The following is an 18,510-nucleotide window of genomic DNA, read 5'->3' as shown; positions in this document are numbered from 1 at the left end:
TCAAATAAATTTATTTAAGGACATCGTGTTTAAAATGCTGGTGAAGTTGTATCATTTCTGATAAGTTTGCTGTTTGTGAATTCGTACAGTCATATCACCAACAAAAACAAAATATTGTCTTTCTTAAAGGAACCGTATGTAAGAAATATATTTCAATTAATCATAAAATGGCCCTGATATGTCACTAGACATTAAGAAATCATGTTCATTTCAAATACTCACTGACAACAGTAGTCCGGCCAGAATATTGTCATTTAAAAAGTGAAGTTGCAGCCCTCAACTGATGTTGATGTTGTGTTTTGTCATGCCATGTTGTGTTTTGACCTGATGCGCCACCCTCCACCTATCTACTAATCACGAAATCGGTAGTTTCGGCATCCGGGTTGGCAACCTCGAGTCAGGGGGGAGGGGGAAGGGATACACTGCTCTACAGTAATTTGAAACTAATTGCAGTACCAGTTTTGGCCACAATCTTACATAGGCCTATGGTTCCTTTAATGTTTAAAAAAAAAAAAGTGAAGTTTAGATTGTCCATGTTTGTACTTCATCACTCTACCAGAGGCATTATGCAAACACCAGTGAGCATTGAAGACTGGTTGTAACTGAAATATGTGATACCGGGGGCAGTGTGTTCATGGAAGGTATGTCCGCAGATATGGCAAGAAGCACCTTTTCACCACGATATGGAAAGAGGTGTTCAGTGACTCCAGGAGAGGTAGTTGATGTTTTTCTCAAAAGATGACAACTGGCACTCTGTAATGTGTATGAGGGCAAGAGTCTGATCTTTTGGAAGGCATCTAAGTGTGTAAGAAGGCAGAGCTCTGGTCTCTTAGAAGGCTTTCTTAACAGTGGCCTTGGAAAAACATGAATCTTTATGTGCCAAATGGAGGAAAAGTGTCTTTCTTCATCCTTCTGGGCGGCATTTGCTCCCAAAAGTCCCGTGTCCAGCAAGTGAAAACAGATGTTTTATTTGATCTGCTCCACAACTGAGCAAACACCGAATCACAAACACTTGGAACAGTTCGGTAATAAAACAGTCACCATGCACAAACGTCCCGACTGTCATATGAGCCATGATGTTGTGGTTCCCATCGGTCAGGGGCGAGAGCACTCGACGGGATCGTCCGAGTCTGGCAGCAGGTGGCAGTTGAAGGGCCAGCTGAGGGAGAAGAGGTCCAGGGCCTGGGCACACTGCTGCTCGGCCGCTGAGCATACCGACCAACATGGCTGCAGCACGCCGCCCCGGGGGCTGCACTGGGGCAGGAACATGCCGCACACCAGCTTACGCAAGGGCTCGAAGCATGCTAGCTCCATCAGCACCTGAGGACACACACCACTGGTGAGCACAGCACTCTACTGCCATTCCATGGCTGATTTCAACCATAAGAGTACAACATACAGAAATTAAGTGTGGGTATGTAAGTATAATATATTCATCTAGTCACTATGATCTACATTTTAGTGCTTGCCTAGAAATAAGTTTTATTGTTAATAATGGTCTCCATGCACTGGCTTTCTGTATAATTTAAATGTATTAATACAGTATAACACTGGACCGCAAGATACACCCAGTAACTGAGTTATAATCCATTTGCCAAAAATGTCATGACCTGCATATGACCCCATTTTTGGGATAGGCAGTGCTTGGTCCTTTCCTCTGGTGTGGCGGCTGATGCCCGATGCGTGTTCAAAGTCGCGAACATAGGCGAACGTTTGCAAACAGTTTTCTGTTTGCCTTGAGTTCTCGGCAAACGTTTGTGAACACTCGACGAAGTGTTACCGTAATGTTTACAACAAATCGTTCAAGTTTAACTGTTCAGAGAAAACATGTTCGCCACGAACGTTCACCACTGTTTGCCAAACTTGAACGCACCTCTGATGTGTTTGACACTCACCCTGTACTGCTGCAGCATGGCCGCAGCCTCCCTCTGGTCGGCGATGGAGAGCCAGATATTGGGGAAAGAGGTGAGGTTATAGGACAGACCCTGGCACATCTGCACCTGTATGGGCTCGCAGGATGACGCTGAGGAAGCACGGAACAGGTAGATCACTTCAGCGGTCACAACCACTCAAACATGCTGTTTTTTTATGTTGTGCAATCCAACCAGTGTATTTGAATTGGATGAAGACTTTTTTCTGTCCAACAGTCTCCAAATAATGGTCCATTGGATATGTTTTAATGATAAAGCAATAACTTTCCATGTTAGTAGCAGCCTCTGGACTCAATGGCCCCATTCACACCTGATAGGCAAGAGGTGGTTTCACTGGCGGCCATTTCACATGTCTAATGCCAGGTGTGTACATACTCAATCTGCATTTGAGATCCGATACCTCAGACCGCATTTCGAGGTGGTCTGAGACTCGTCCGGATAGAGTTGCCACATTTGAAGCTGCCTTCTAAATTGATATCTCCTGTATAGCATGAGCCAACGCCTTGCATTAAAGCCACACACTAACAACCTTACTTTCTTAATAAAGCCTAAAATCAGATGTTGAAAAGGTTAATCTGGATTGTTACGTTTTTTAACTAAAATGGCGATAAACAAAACTATAACAAATGGCTAGATATGACATGAACATGTTAAATAAGCCATAACATTGTGGTACGTAGCAGCTCAGAGGAGATAGACATGTGTTCTCACTGATAGGGGGATAAGTGGAGTTGGCACAGTCCAGCTCGTCTGCTCCATCAGCGCAGTCGTTCCAGCCATCACACAGCCACTCCGGGTGCAGACACTCCCCACTGCCACAGGCAAACTGAGCTGAGCTACAGGTCCCTGATATACAGGAGAGCGAGCACATTCTCACAACACTTACTTCTGGACAGGATGCACATTCTACATGCAACAGACAACTTATGGGTGCACTGACATTCTTTGCTAGGAATACATTTTGTATCATGCATTGATAATGGAACTGAATTTGTATCCTACTGTAATTAAAGTTCTTTATAGCCCAGTTAGAAATGGCAAGAAGTTACAAGCAACATTCACAGAAGTTGGAAAATGGAGCTTCTCTGTTATAGCTTAATTTAACTGTGACCCTCTGCACAGTTTGTTTCCATCCTTTACAGAGAGAATGTCGTTTCAGGAGCTTCGTGGGTCTCACTCTCTGAGAGAGGAATGGCCTGGTAGGAAGCATAGAAGCCGCTGTCTGCCACGCCCTCATCGGCCACAAACACCACAGTCATGACGGTCCCCGAGGAGGTCAGATCTGGAGGGAGTCCTGATCCACAGTACCTATAGCAGCACAGGATTCTGGGTAATCACTCAATACGCATCACTAGGCAGAGTCAGATGGCATCAGTCTTGTGCAATCATAGTAAGTGACCACTGACTCTAGGGCCGTAATTTAAGTATGTGTACAGAAAATGTCTTTGAAGTGTGATAGATAGATAGATAGATAGATAGATACTTTATTGATCCCCAAGGGGAAATTCAAGAAACAAATTGGCCCGTATGGGGATTTAGCTGATATGAAGGCAGAATAACAAATATTTCAGATAGAACTCAAGGGACAGATAAAACTTAATTAGGGACAAGGAATATTGGAAAGGGTTACAAGAAGAACACAAATAACAATGAAGACACGTCAAATGGTCAACAAGCTCAATAGGCCCAGAAGAGGAAGTAGCGCTGATAAAGGTCTTACCGGCCAAGAACACTGTCGTCCCCAGTGTCAGCACTGTCGTGCACCTCGACATAGTCAAACTCACAGACGTCTTGCGTTTCCAGGCTGAAGTTACGGAAACTCAACCTGATGACATGCCCATCCTCCACAGATATATGCCAGGTGCACAGCTGCACACACAGATAATGTGATCATTCTCTAAAAGGTCCTGCTGTGAGCATTACCGTAGGATAGAATACTAATAGAAAACTAAAGAACTGCAAGCAATACACGGAGATATATGTAGTCAACAAGTAGGATAGTCTCTGACAAAAGCTCACATAATTTTAAGTAACTGTCCACAATTTTAAGTAAGTGTTTGCATTGGCCTTTAGGTGGAGCTTGTGAGCAATACAATTTTGAAACCAAACTTGACAACCATGTCAGGAGTGGTCAAAGAGATTGATCAATAATGAAGGGGCATAAGGAGTCAAACAAGCCTGGCTGTGATTGTGTTTACCATACCTGTTGGTGTGGGTAGGGCTTGGGGTGGTTTGGACTAGAGAAGGAGCCGGACAATCCAGTCTTCTGGCCACCACATTCTAATTGAGGTAAAGAAAAACCTTTAGATGAAACTATAAACAAGAGTAAGTTTATTATCACATCTCACTGATACAGCAATAGGCCATTAATATTAGAGACTGAGTGTGTGGGTTTCCCTCCTTATGCGAACAGAAGTGATCCTCTGCATTGTCCAGGAGTTCACAGAAAGGACATAACACATGACAAAAGTAAGACTAACATTTAAGTGTACCATCATTATGTTCCAAAAACAACTTATGCTATTCATAGTCTAAAAATAAAAGATACAACTAAGAGAATTAGAGTTTCTGAGAGCCTCTCGGCATAGGCTCACAAAAGGCCCTGTATCTACCTTTGTGCTTGTGACTGCAGTTCGCCTCATCAGTTTGGTCCTGGCAGTTTGGTTGACCATCGCAAACAGACACCGGCAGGAGACAACGACCATTATCACACATAAACTCTTCCCTTGAACAGCTCTCTGAAGATAATTAAAACAGACACATACACATACACATACACACACACACACACACACACACACACACACACACACACACACACACACACACACACAACCATTTACACACTTCCATAAATCAAAACAAGAAAACAGTGACATTGACATCAAATATTTTGACTCCTTGCTCTATTATGTGAGATTAATTTCCCATTCAGTGTTCAACAGTGTTTCAGTGTTCTGTACCACAACAGATCCTTATGACATTCATTCTACTCCTGTTCATCTTCATCACCCCACACTCTCGGGGGCAGATTTATTTAAACATATGTTAATCTGCAGATAAGATTGGGTGATTACAAGTTTTAGTGCATACCAACAGCTTATCAGTCTACCATTCATAATACAGATCGAGAGCAGGGCCAGGAAGAGAAGCTTATTAACACTTGCGTAACAACGCAGTGAGGGTTTCAGCACCTAAGAGTGAAGGAATTGGTTCCTACTATACGCCACTGCCTGGCAAGCCAAGGTTACGTGTCCAAATAATGAGACTAACCACTGCTAATAAATTAATGCCATGCTGACAAGCTTGCTGAATACATTGGGGGACTTTTCCTTTCTTTCCATCTTTTTTTTAAAGTGTTTTTTGGTGTCTGTTTTAGTTATCTGTTGAAGCTTGAAACAGATACAGGGTAGCCATTACATCTTTCCAAACACATTGAAATGAGTAAATAAATACATGAAAATCACTAATAACAGGGAAGGAAAAATATATACAAGGGAAAAAACAAACCAATGAAAAAGTCCCTCATACAAACCAACCCCAACCACATCCTCCCAACCGCCCACAGCCCCACCTCCAAATCCCCCCCCCCCCCCACACACACACACACACACCACTCCCCCCCCCCCCACTTGTCAGTTTTATTGGGCTACAAATCTGTGGTAGGTGTACCACATTCTAATGTGTATGTAAGTCCATAAAAGTCTATAATCTGCCAGAGTTGCCATCATACTCACTCTGGCCAGGTAAAATGGAATGGTACTGGGCGTTGAAACCATTTCTTGTGATGCTCCCATCTGACCGAAAGCTGACCCACACTGTGCTGCTATTGGTGTTGACTGTGGGAGGGGCCACATTACCACAGAACCTAAGAAGTAAAGATAGGTTAACAATTAGAATTACTGTCACACAGTTAGAATAACTGTCACACACCATTCTAAGGGCCCAGCACTGACAAGGGCCCCCAGAGAGCCCCCCAAATAATACTATATATTATTGGGGGGCCCAGAATTATTGTCTGTCATAGGGCCCAAATTACCTAGCAGCGCGCCTGCTGTCACAGGGTGGAGGACTTCCCTGTTAAAGCTGCAGTTGGCAAGTCTAACAGATTGAGGGGAGTTAGCCAATTTTTGGAATGTTTACAACTCTCATGCCCCTCCCCCACTACCACAGAGCACCCTCTCATCGAGTTTGTGCTTGTCAGTGCGCACCAGACTGTGATTGACAGTCAGATCTCACATAGCCCTGCTCTGATTGGACCAGAAGAACCGGGAGCTGTGGATTTTTGCAAAACACATAACAGGCTCTAGGTGGAGGTAGAAATGCAGTTTTTTTTCTAAAACCGGCTGATTTATGTTGTTCTGTCAGAGCATAGCGTCGGTTTCAGTGAATATGATAAAAAAAAATCTTGCCAACTGCAGCTTTAAAAGTCGTTCAGCCTTCATAACATCAAACAAGGTATTTTTCATATGAAATTGTTTGTTTGGCAAACACAGTGTTAAAGGTCACACATGTTCTGCTCACCCAAAAAACAGCAATAAATACCTGATGCTGTATTAATGATTTTCCTTTTAGTGAAGGAATGAACACAATATGTGTTTTTTAAATACTTCAGAGAGTAAAGGAAAAGGCTGTTTGTTCCCCTTACCTGGTTACAGTGGATGTCTGCTCGGTCTCCTCTCGAATCTCCAGCCAATCAAACAGGCAGGGTGAAGGCCCCTCGATGTCCAGTGATGACACATGGAGCTGCACGAGGCTTGGGGGTGGCACCCGGATCACCCACACACACAGCAAATCGGGGGGATATGAGCCCGGGTGGTTGGGAGAGCTGAAAGTGCCACCAGGGTCTGCCAAGACACCCCCGCATTCTAGAAACAAAAAACCAATGGGAGGTGTGACTGAGATCTGACCGCCAGTGAACGCCTTATTAGTCTGTTCATTTTAATGGACAAATATAAGACAATGTATAACAACAATGATATTTCACACAGCATATTTCAGAGCTTGTCTAGGCAGATTCTTCTCCCTTAGCAGTGGATATCTGGCTAATAGTAGCCTCCACTTAATAATAAGTATAAGTATATATACTCTTTTGATCCTGTGAGGGAAATTTGGTCTCTGCATTTATCCCAATCCGTGAATTAGTGAAACACACTCAGCACACAGAGAGGTGAAGCACACACTAATCCCGACACAGTGAGCTGCCTGCTATAGCGGCGCTTGGGGAGCAGTGAAGGGTTAGGTGCCTTGCTTATGGGCACTTCAGCCGTGGTCCTACTGGTCGGGGATCGAACCGGCAACCCTTCGGTTACAAGCCTGAAGCCTAACCAGTAGGCCACAGCTGCCCCCATGATGATTATAATGTAGCTATCAGTAGTACTAGTATTAGCCTCCACATGATATGAATTATAATCTGTGTATCAGACAAACATGGCATTTGTTTTCTTTGTTTAACATCCAGTCTCACTGTGTGAAATTCCCACCCAGCGTTTTTTTTTTTTTTATCTGTTAGCCTAAACATCTGGCTGGCTATTTACACACAGCTCTAACAGACCATAGATAGATAGATACTTTATTGATCCCCAGGGGAAATTCAAGAACAAACATGTACTGGTAGGGGAGGTGGGGTCTTTCCCAGTGAGAGTTGTCATCGGGCTGTGAGTGACGGAGTAGGTGGTGGGTCTTAATGGGGTGTTGTGTGGTACGCCATCTCCACTCCACGAGTCTAAAGGTGTCACCAGGCCAGGTTCTGAAGTGGGTCCATTTAGTTCTGTTTTAGAAATCAGATTGACCACATTGATAAAGCTGCCTTGCAGTCTACTTCAATATACATGATATATGAAAACTAAAATCTACATTTATCTGTAGCTGTATCGATTTGTTGCATCTTTATGAACCTTAAAGGTCACTCTCACTGCGCATGGTGATTGTTCAATGACACTTTTGGGAAACGCAGTCCGAGTTAATGTTTTTCAGAATTAATCAATATATATATATATATGACACTTTCGGGAAATGCGGTCCGAGTTAATGTTTTTCAGAATTAATCAATGTATCAGTGTGGCATATTTCATGCCTAAAATAGTGGAGACATGAAGTTAATGGCTTTTCCAAGCTAAAATAGAGACTAAACCTCAACACATCCACAACCCTATTAAAAATGCATGTCATATTATATCCATGCAGTCACGGTAAAAAAAATCCTCCACTCACGAGTGAGAATGAGAATAAGAGTAAGCCCCAAAGCTGTCACTAGAAGTGATGCTGCAGCCAGTACCACCACTGTTCCCCAGCCACACCAGGGACCTCTCAGCCGGACCACACAAAGACTCAGCATCCCATTACCTTGTGCAACATGACAGGAGGAAAACGGGAAACATCACCCAAACATTAGGCACACACTAACCGGCCTTAAGTTAAAACACATAGCAAATAGGTTAACCAAAGCAGATAAAAACAGTGAACAAAATACATTTTTGAAAAAATAAGTACTTTTTACTCAAAGTAATTATCTTTCTAAGATTTATTTTTGGTGAGACTGTCATAGCCTATAGCATAGCCCAATCACAATAGTAAGTCTCACTTGTTTCAGGGGTCTTATTGACCTCTGGTGAGGAAACATGAGTTTTGAATTCTTGCTGTGTTTCCTCCCTCTCATTCTCTGGCTCGAAGGCAGGATTGCAATATACGTTCTGAAAATTGCAACAAAGTGTTAGAAAGACCGTGAAAAAACCTCCTTAAAAGTAGGCCTGAAGACAAATGATCTAAAAGAACATTTTGTTCAACAGCAATGCAGTGATGGTCTACCTTGTATATATCAGATTCTGAGTCTAAAGATATTTCGGTCAGATCAGTCATCTTCGCTTGGAATTGAGGAAGATATCCGTAAGTGATCCAGCTGGACGATATCACAGCAGTCAACACAAGACATTAAATCTCTTGTGCTAAATTAAAATGCTTCAGAAAAGGATATTCTGAGAAATTCACAGCCATTTGTGTGGTATCCTCCTGTCGGTTCGAAGCCATTTGTATTTGGTTCAGTCTCATCAATCCCATGTTCAGTGATGACAGTTTAGTCTACTTGTCCATTGGATCAAGACATCTGATGTTGAGGCCAGGCAGCTTCATGGTGCCAAACAAACCACTGACCATCGTAGATCTATTTAGTCGATATAGTCACAGATGAAAAAAGTCTCTCCATAATCCTTGAGTTGATATACAACTAGACAGTTCACTAGACTGTATTTTGAGGCAGAATATAACACCAACTGTTTTTGGCCCTGTAAGTTGGCTGGTTTCTCAGTGTGAGGTGGACCTTTCTTCTTCTGGGTGTGTAATTTGCAATTAGAAATGTAAAGACCTCCTCAGTTGAAGCAAAGCCGAGTCAGCTGAGAAGAATGAGAGGGCCAAAAGCAGGGGGGAGAGGCAGGGGGCTTGGCCTACAACTAATGCCTTGTAATGATCTTCTAATCCCAAACTTTACACACACACACACACACACACACACACACACACACACACACACACACACACACACACACACACACACACACACACACACACACACACACACACACACACACACACACACACACACACACAAGGGAGACAGAGAGAAATGTGAATGTTATTTCAACCTAATTAGGCCCTTTCAACCTATTTTATTTTGCAGTTTCACGTTCACATTTTGTAGAGAGAGTGGGGAGATGGTAATAAAAACTTTTTGATAATTATTATAAGAATTAGAAGAGAAGGTTGCAACGCCACAATTCAGTCAACAAAAAAAAAAGGGTTGGCTCCAGTGTTGCTTAATATGAGCAGTTAATATGTAAACCTTCATCAAATATAACTGTCTATGTTAGGAGCTGAAATGCTGCAATCTAAGCAGGAACATCAGGGACAACAGTGACTTGCAGAGGACTGCTCCCAAGACAAGCTGGCCATGAGTCTGTTCAGTGTCCTCCTTCTGTGTTTTACCTTACTGCACACCACTTTCACCCAAGGTAAAGCTAATTTCAAGTGATGATGTCTGCGTTGTTGTTACTGCTGCTGTTGTTGATACGGCTTTTCAGATTTCTTATTTATGAAACAGATAGAACATGTTGGAGTGATGTGTATGCCTGAGAATGAGTAATTAGATCTTGACATGACAATGCTTAGTAACTGATAACAATACAAAATGCAAAGAAAAAGCTATTCAGTACACAGTGAAACATTAAGCAATATGACATTATTCTCGTTAAACTGTGGCAGTTGTTGTATTTACTCTTATATGTTTTGATTATAGATTATTATGACTACGGACCGACAGAGTGTAAGACATCTGAGTCTATCACTGGAGGCACGGTTGAATACTCCGATGGGGGAAATGAATTCAGTGTCCTCACATACAAGTGTTCATCTGGTTTTGTGCCCTACCCTGTGACCACCAGAAGCTGTACAGATGGAGAATGGTCCATTATGACATCAATCTCCGGCACCCCTGTTGATAGAGCTGAGTGCAAAAGTAATTTTGGAGTGGAGAGGGGAGGGAAAGTGGGGTAAAGTTAAAGTGACGGGTGAATGATGAGTTGGAGTTGTTAGTGGTCAGCTTTTTATCACACAAGGCTGTGATGTCGCTAAATTGTAATTAGTGTCTTGTAACCAGTTGACATTAAGCACTCTTCTTATTTAAATAATGGAAGTAAATAGAGAAATTCCCATCACAGTTGTTTATGATATAATATGAAATGAAGCACACCAATGGCTCCATCTTGTTGTCTTTTAATATAATTCTGTAAATGACAATAGCAGTCATGATTTTGTGTGTGTGTGTGTGTGTGTGTCTGTCTTTCTGTCTGCACCCCCTACCCATTTTGGAAGAGCTGGAACAAGACTCTGAAGAGAGTTCAATGGAAGAAGAGAGGAACTGTTCCCTATCGGAGACCATCAGCAAAGGCCAAGTGTCCTACTCCAAAGGGGGCATGAAGGGCAGTGTACTGACCTACACATGCCCAGACAGCTACGCCCCTTACCCGGTCAGCCAGCGCATGTGTGGGCCAGACGGTAAATGGACTCCTATGAGACAGCCCAGCGGGAGGCCTGTGTCCAGAGCTACATGTAAAGGTGTGCAGGACGTCCGAAGGTTCTCTTCGACTACTCTTGGGCCAGATTTGTTAAACATGTTGTTTGTGTTTGATAAAATCACTGGTGTGTTGTATAATAATTACAATGTTATTGTGTTGTTCAGCCTTTGTGAAACTCACACACAGCCATATTTTCTCTGTGTCTTTGTCTGTCTATCCTAGAGTGGTCTGCTTTTAGCTTGTGTATTTCTAATTGGAAAAAAATGGGACATAGTCTCAGTTAAAATATTCTGACAATATATGGTATGGGGAATCACACATGCTATGTATGATGTTCACAGATGCCCAATGCTCTTTTTCTCTCTCTTTCTCTCTCCCTCTCTCTCTCGCTCTCTCCCCCTCTCTCTCTCTCTCTCTTTCTCTCTTCATGTATTCTCTCAGAAATGTTGTGTCCAGCTCAGATGCAGCTGGATAATGGGGACATAACGCCCCGGCAGCAGTGGTTCAAAATTGGAGAGAATCAGACATTCTCGTGTAACGGTGGCTACAACTTGAGAGGGTCGGCTGTGCGGACATGTACTCCATGGGGAGGCTGGACGGGGGAAACCCCTATATGTGACGATCAGGGTGAGCGAGCATTAAGTACAAACTAAGAGCTTACGAAATAAGATGAGAGTGTTTAAATACAAGACCAAACAGAGGACCACAATGGGCAGCTATGAAACTTACATACAGAAGAGTAACAAGATTATGTACACAGCTATAATAGTCTAGTTAACAGTCTGACTTCTGGAGACAAAACTCTGGACAGAGTATAGCCTTTTCAGCAGAACTAGTATTTCCAGAGTTTACAGTTTTCAAACTGTTTTAATTTTTTTGTTCTTCATTGTAGCGGATGATTGCGCCAATCCCGGTGTCCCACCTGGGGCCCAGCGGTCAGGCAGTCGTTTTCGGATCGGGGACAAGGTGCAGTTCAGATGTGACCTGAAACTCGATCTGCTGGGCAGTGCTGAGAGAGTGTGTCTGGAGTCCAGGGAGTGGAGCGGAGCCCCGGCCCGCTGCCAGGGTTAGAACCTGCTAACATGGTGCCATCACCAGTGTCCAACTCAAAGGCCATACATGTACATGCACCCACATAGGCTTATCTGCTTAACTCACAATTAATATATAGAGGACAATCTTGATACTGTTGTTGATACTGATAATGTTGCTTGTGGGCAACACATGAACATTAAAATACATGGTGTTCATCTTTAAATGTTTATGCCAGAGAAAAGTATCTGCTTACCATAAACTGACTGGAATCTGTTCTTCCTCTTCTGACAGCTTGGTATGGTTTTGATTCTCCCAACACCGTGGCCCAAGCTATGGGAGGATCCCTGTCATCCATCATGGACTATTCTTCTCCTGAGTTTAAAAAGAAAGGTGACATGAGCTCAAATATATATATTATGTTCATATGTTTTAGACTTCTAAAATAGCAACATCACATTGAAAGGTCAGATGGATTCAAATGTAAGCAGATATCAGTCAGCTGCAGTCAGAGAATCTGAGTCAGATCCGCTCTTGAGTCATGCAGTATCTGGGCACCCTCTGGTCTGCTAAATGAATAAATGGTTGATGGGCTCTTTCTCTGTCCTCCCTCCATTGTTCAATGGAGAAGCTAAATATAGGAGTTGAGGTCAGTTGAGGAGTTCAATCTGTTCAATGCACATCTCACTGATTTGCCAATTGTTTGGGGCCATAAATCATAGAGTGAACAAAACAACAAATTAGAGACAGGAGTTTAAACTAGACAAGGTGAGACAAAGCTCTCTGGTGCTCTATCACCATCTGCTGGTCAAAACCAAGTACTGGTATGATCAAATATATTCATGTGCCTCTATAACGTCCTGCGTGTGCGTGTTAACCCAAATCTTTCCCTAATTTTTTCAGCCAAAAGCTATGGGAGGATCTTGCAAGTAAATAAAGGACGCCTCAATGTATTCATTCTGATGGACAACTCTGGCAGCATCAGACAGGAGTATTTTCAAGAGGCAAGGAGGGCAGTTGCCAGCCTTATCCGCAAGGTACAGTACAGTTGGTGTTCACCCCTATGCTTGTCATACACAAGCTGATTTACCACTAGGAATGAGTCAAAGTTGTGTCTGATGAATGTAATTAAAGTGCACATGCCTTTCAGTTGGACAGTTATGAAGTCACCCTGAGATTCCACATAGTCTCCTTTGCCACCACAGCCAGAGTGATCGTGAACATTAATAGTTTTGACAGTGACCAAGCATCTCAAGTTCTGAGCAAACTTGAGAAATTTAAATATGAAAGTAGGTTTCCCTTTTTGATTACGTGTTGTCAGTCGGTGTATTTTCAGGCAAATATCTTAAAAACAAAAATACTTATTTTCGATAAAGTCCTTTCAATTAAGTATTTTCTTTCCTTTAAAGCAAGTGTACTAAGCACATGTCGAGGAAGCAAGGACAGTTATTCTATCAAGTTCTCTCTCAATTTCAGGTCATGGAAACAAAAAAGGAACCAACATTCAGAGTGCTCTGAAGAGTGTTTATGACGAATTGTCATTACTGAAGACCAGAAATGTAGGATTTAACGAAACCGCAAATGTTATTCTCATTACAACTGATGGTAAATTCAAAGCGAAAAGAATTTGGCAACCACACTTCTTTCCAATTTTTTTCGAAGATTTTTTTGTGCTTTCCGTGTAATTTCTGATGACAAAACCATCAAAGGTAAATGTAAAGTGAGGTAAAGTGTAGCAGAATTAACATCTCTCTCTCTCTCTTTCTCTCTCTCTCTTTGTGGTTGTCTGTGTGTGTTAAGGTCAATCAAACACAGGAGGCAGTACCAAGGCTGTACTACTTCAAATTCGTGACCTGTTTGGTTATACTTCACTCACAGATCATACAAATGAAAACCTCCTTGGTCAGTCACACCAGCATCAGCTCAACAGCTATTGCTGCTGAATAAACATGTATTGAATATAAGAGCATTTAAACATTTCAGAAATTCTGTTCACAATTATAAGACTCTATTTTACTGTGTAGCATATACTTTTCATTACATAGAATATACCTCCAGACAATACGTATCTAATGTACAAGAGTAGCCAATTTAATGTTTATTGCGTAATTCCAATGTATTTTCATCAACAAAAACAAAAAAGGCTAAATATTTGGTTTGGCTACTTGGTTCAGTAATGCTAGTTCTGAGTCATACTGATTATGTTCCATGCCTTGAGGGTCATACAGAGTCTTGCTTTTGATAACCTCTATTAAGTGTAGTACCGGTAAATAACTTTGTCTTACCTCTACAGATGTGTACGTGTTTGGTGTCGGACAAGATGTGAACAAGAAGGAGCTCAATGACCTTGCATCCAAAAAGAGGGGGGAAGAACACGTGTTCCTTCTGCAGGACTATAAACAACTCGGAAAGGTCTTCAACAAAATGATCAGTGGGTGCAATGCCAGGTGTTAGATATTCTAATTGCGATCAATACCACAAAGTAGTAAACGTTCCCCTGTTTTTTCCAGGTGACAGGGCAGTGACAATGTGTGGTGTGGCCAGAGAGGAGGAGGAGGGGAAAAAAAACTCCGCCGAGACAAGGCCTTGGCATGTTCATGTCAAATGGGTATGTGTTGCCATGCCAATGAAAAGCTTTTGCAGTGTTTACAGAGGATTATACTACTGCATTACGTGGCATTTAGCAAAAGGATACATTCAAATGTATTTCAGGTTAAATATGTTTAAAGAAAGTTGTGCTGAATGTGTATGTGTTGATGCTAAGACATTCATGACAGTACAGCAATAGTTTCATGGAAAATGTTTGACTTTGCATTGATATATTATAAAAGTGTTTCTTTTTTAAATGTCACTAATATAGACAGTGTGTACTATAACCACATCCAGTAGAGTAGGCCCATAATCAAACAATGTTTTGTCTCTAAGAGACAGTAATTAAGGTTAATGTAGCTTAAAGGTTAAAATGCTAAATGTTAATAACTGAAGTGTTACTCTATTGCAGTAAGTCGCTTTGGATAAACACGTCTGCCAAACAAGTAAATGTAATGTTAAGGTTAAGGTATACTTTAATAGTATCCAACAATTGTCCAGTCACACATAAAACATCCCCTGCTGTGTATGGACTGAACTCACCCTGGGTGATGTTCAAAAAGATTCTGATGCTGATCACTGATGAGGCGTCCCGGCTTTCAAAAAGGAAGTCCTAACCCTTTCTGTCCACTCAGGATGGGAAAGTGTGCCAGGGCTCTCTACTTTCTCCATTATGGGTCCTCACAGCAGCCCACTGTCTGACTAAGCCCACTTTGAGCGGGGGCAATACGATTGCTGATGCTAAAGATGTGGAAGTTACAACTGGTCAGTGATTAATATTTCATTATTATTTTATTATTCAGTATACTAGAGACATTATCGAGACATTTTCTTTTTCTTCTATATCTTTCCAAGTTGTTTCCTATCTTGATTTTAATTGTTAGGGTATATTAATGTTAAATGTACAGACAGTTTAGAAGACAGTGTTAAGACAAGAAATTTTCCTTTTACAGTCTGCATTTATTCCAAATGAATGTTCCTGTAGTGGCTACAGAAGAAAACATGCCAAATCCATGCTATCACCAACATGTTTTTTTTGCTATGATACTCAGGGACAAATGAAATTTTGAAATCAGCAAACTTCACCATACACCCACAATACAATGTTAGAGGGCTTCAAACCAAGAACGTGAAAGAGTTTTATGACTACGACATAGCCTTAATAAAAATGGAGAAGAATATATCAGCATCGTACCAGACAAGGTAGGCGACAATAGATATGGAAAAAATATATAAATGTTCACATACAGTACAGTGTACCCATGTTACAAAATGTATGTTTTTCATTCATTATTTTGAACACCTAATGCTAAATGCTAGATATCCATGTCTTACAAGCATCTGGGTTGGACAAAGATAAAGGAATGGCATTCTCTGTCCCATAGGCCTATCTGTTTACCCTGCACTGTGCCCGCAAGTCGAGCTCTGAAAATGGTCAACTCCACCTGTGCCCAGCATAGTATGACATCACCATGTTTTTTGCCATTTCAGCCCACATGCGTAGCCTACCTTGTGAATACCGTACCATGTTAACCCACTTCATTCTCTGCTTAGATTTTCCAGTTGTTTACTTTCACCAGTAAATTGTTTTTACTAGTATAACTGAACTTTAAGCTACACTAATGAACCTGAATGTGATTATGTGTGCGTATGCAGAAAAAGCTCTATTGGATCTGAGCGAGACACAGGCCCACTTCATGAGCAAGAAGCATGATGGGATGAAACGGATGCAGACCCACATCCAGCTGGGTGATGAGAGGGTATGTTGTTATTGTCAGTAGGTTTACTATTGTTTTTTTCTTCCTTACAGTGTCCATTTTCTTTTTTCCTATTTGTTTTTGTTGCTCAGTCTATTGATGACAGAATGGTCCAGTTATTGTAATCATTTGATTCTTGTAGCGGCCTGAGTGCCTCGAGGTGGTTAAGGGCACTTTCTCCAAGGACACAAATGCCTCTGTGACTGACGTAGTGACTGACAGGTTCATGTGCACCGGAGGATCAAAAGCACACACAGATGATCTATCTTGTCAAGGTAACTAGATAGATACATACAATCACACACATTCTCTTACTAACACACACACACACACACCAACCCCTGGCCCTGACTGCCAATGCCTTATATCACAATAATTTAAATTGAATAATTTACTAGTAAGTAAGTATACGTATACAGTAAGTATACTCTTTGATCCCGTGAGGTTTGGTCTCTGCATTTATCCCAATCCGTGAATTAGTGAAACACACTCAGCACACAGTGAACACACAGTGAAGTGAAGCACACACTAATCCCAGCGCAGTGAGCTGCCTGCAACAACAGTGGCGCTCGGGGAGCAGTGAGGGGTTAGGTGCCTTGCTCCCTGAGCGCCACTGTTGTTGCAACCCTCCGGTTACACTCCGAAGCACTAACCAGTAGGCCATTATTATTCTCTCTTATTATTTACTCACTATACCTTCAGCATAGAGCACACTCTGTAACAGTACAACTTTAAGCATTTGTTATATTCTCACAACATGGATTTTGTGGATGGCTGAGGTATTTCATCTTTTCAGGTGATTCGGGAGGTGCTTTGTTCCTTCGTAAAAGGATGCGTTATTTTCAGGTGAGTGAGGACAACTAACACAAATGATGGAACTTGTTAACTCGATGAGAGCGGACACCTATTATTTCGGTTTTCCCTTCCCTTGAGTTTATTCTTGACCAACATAACAGAAGTATGACTGACTGCATCTTTTCATTATTTATATTATATTTGCTGGCATGTTTGTAGTAAAGTGAGTGGGCAAAGGCTGTAACTGGACAAATAATTTGTTTTTGAAACGAAACGAGTAGTGTGCGTCTTATCCAACCAGGCTTCAACATTTCTTCACGGATCATGGAATGGACACTACAAGCACATTCTTATTACTGATCGCTCATTACCTATGTCCTCATCATTGTGTTAGGGCGGGGGGGGGGGGGGGGGGGGGGGGGTTAGTCTAAAACTAGCAGTCTAACTTTCTTTCTTCTTGCCTTTTGGCAATGTTTTTGATGATGTCATAGGCCAACTGGAAAAGCTTTTTTTAGCGACATGGTCTGACAGAGCACAGAACTGCATTTGCATAGAAGGCTAGTGGAACCACAAGTATGTTTATCTGTCCTTTGTGTGACCATATACCATATACAATGAATTGAAGGTGGTACGAGTACTTCATGCTCAGAAAAAGTTATTGAATTTCCCCTTGGGGATTAATAAAGTATCTATCTATCTATCTATCTAAAAATATGCTTTATAAATCGTTTACAAATTGTTGAATGCTGTCTCTTTAAATGTGACAACAAATAATACAATACAAGTTCAGCATGTCTAAAGCTCATTAAAAGCTTTTCTTCAGCAGAGTGCTAGGTTGAACACTGCGTTTCATACTATGTACCTAGAATATGTGCTCTGTGATCTTCACAGGTCGGAGTTCTCAGTTGGGGCACTATTGACGTTTGTAAAAACAACGTCGGAAAAAACCCTCTGAACGCTCGGGACTTCCACATCAGCCTCTTCTCCTTGATGCCCTGGCTTCGGAAACACCTCCACCAGGACCTGGCATTCCTGCCCCCTGGGAACTGACCTAGACACAGATGGGAATAAGGCAAGGGCCATGCTGGTGCAAAGCAGACCACAGATTGTGGAGCTCTTAGATACCATTATGTCATGTAAAGTGGGCTATTTAAAACACAGCCTTGTCAGTTATAAAAAAGGTACTTTTATGTACCAATGTACATGACAAAAAAATGAATCTTCTGTTAATGTTTCCTTCAGGGAAGGTCAGTAGTCAAATAGTTGTCCTTATTTTTTTTTCTACTGGCAACAATAAATTCATAATGAATGATTATTGTGTTTTCACAGTATATGCATGCA

General features: G+C 41.8%; 2 protein-coding genes across 2 annotated transcripts; one reads left to right on the top strand and one right to left on the bottom strand.

The window, feature by feature from the left end:
- Nucleotides 1–1,095: 1,095 nt before the first annotated feature.
- LOC121683213 (membrane frizzled-related protein) lies at nt 1,096–9,304 on the bottom strand. The gene is made up of 13 exons (XM_042062743.1): nt 8,739–9,304; nt 8,515–8,623; nt 8,145–8,276; nt 7,543–7,701; nt 6,580–6,799; nt 5,669–5,799; nt 4,544–4,669; nt 4,135–4,211; nt 3,652–3,800; nt 3,109–3,239; nt 2,643–2,777; nt 1,896–2,023; nt 1,096–1,320 (listed from the first exon to the last, which is right to left on the bottom strand). Exons 1-13 carry the CDS (start codon nt 8,787–8,789, stop codon nt 1,096–1,098), a joined length of 1,773 nt encoding a protein of 590 aa, XP_041918677.1. The 5' UTR covers nt 8,790–9,304.
- On the top strand, nt 3,087–18,484 carry si:ch1073-280e3.1 (complement C2). Its single transcript, XM_042062741.1, has 20 exons — nt 3,087–3,261; nt 9,794–9,934; nt 10,219–10,437; nt 10,794–11,036; nt 11,438–11,623; nt 11,889–12,062; nt 12,323–12,421; nt 12,932–13,065; nt 13,179–13,317; nt 13,505–13,633; nt 13,829–13,930; nt 14,322–14,459; nt 14,539–14,636; nt 15,253–15,382; nt 15,670–15,820; nt 16,003–16,076; nt 16,274–16,377; nt 16,517–16,649; nt 17,171–17,220; nt 18,061–18,484. The coding sequence occupies exons 2-20, from the start codon at nt 9,874–9,876 to the stop codon at nt 18,217–18,219; spliced, it is 2,523 nt and encodes an 840-aa protein (XP_041918675.1). The 5' UTR covers nt 3,087–3,261; nt 9,794–9,873; the 3' UTR covers nt 18,220–18,484.
- Nucleotides 18,485–18,510: the final 26 nt, after the last annotated feature.

The sequence above is a fragment of the Alosa sapidissima genome, chromosome 15 (assembly GCF_018492685.1).
Source record: "Alosa sapidissima isolate fAloSap1 chromosome 15, fAloSap1.pri, whole genome shotgun sequence".
In the NCBI taxonomy this organism is placed as follows: Eukaryota; Metazoa; Chordata; class Actinopteri; order Clupeiformes; family Clupeidae; genus Alosa; species Alosa sapidissima.
The sequence above is the reverse complement of the archived record's forward strand: the minus strand, read 5'-3'. Positions and strand labels throughout refer to the sequence as shown.

What these genes read in the sequence shown, in the direction of transcription:
- LOC121683213 (XM_042062743.1), bottom strand. Translation starts at nt 8,789, where the DNA reads ATGACTGATCTGACCGAAATATCTTTAGACTCAGAATCTGATATATAC. An exon ending in AGACCCCACCTCCCCTACCA is followed by an intron (nt 6,800 to 7,542) that starts GTACATGTTTGT and finishes TTTTGTTTCTAG; the next exon opens with AATGCGGGGGTGTCTTGGCA. An exon ending in GGCCATTCCTCTCTCAGAGA is followed by an intron (nt 2,778 to 3,108) that starts GTGAGACCCACG and finishes CCTGTATATCAG; the next exon opens with GGACCTGTAGCTCAGCTCAG.
- si:ch1073-280e3.1 (XM_042062741.1), top strand. Translation starts at nt 9,874, where the DNA reads ATGAGTCTGTTCAGTGTCCTCCTTCTGTGTTTTACCTTACTGCACACC. An exon ending in TGATAGAGCTGAGTGCAAAA is followed by an intron (nt 10,438 to 10,793) that starts GTAATTTTGGAG and finishes CCATTTTGGAAG; the next exon opens with AGCTGGAACAAGACTCTGAA. An exon ending in AAAGGATGCGTTATTTTCAG is followed by an intron (nt 17,221 to 18,060) that starts GTGAGTGAGGAC and finishes TGATCTTCACAG; the next exon opens with GTCGGAGTTCTCAGTTGGGG.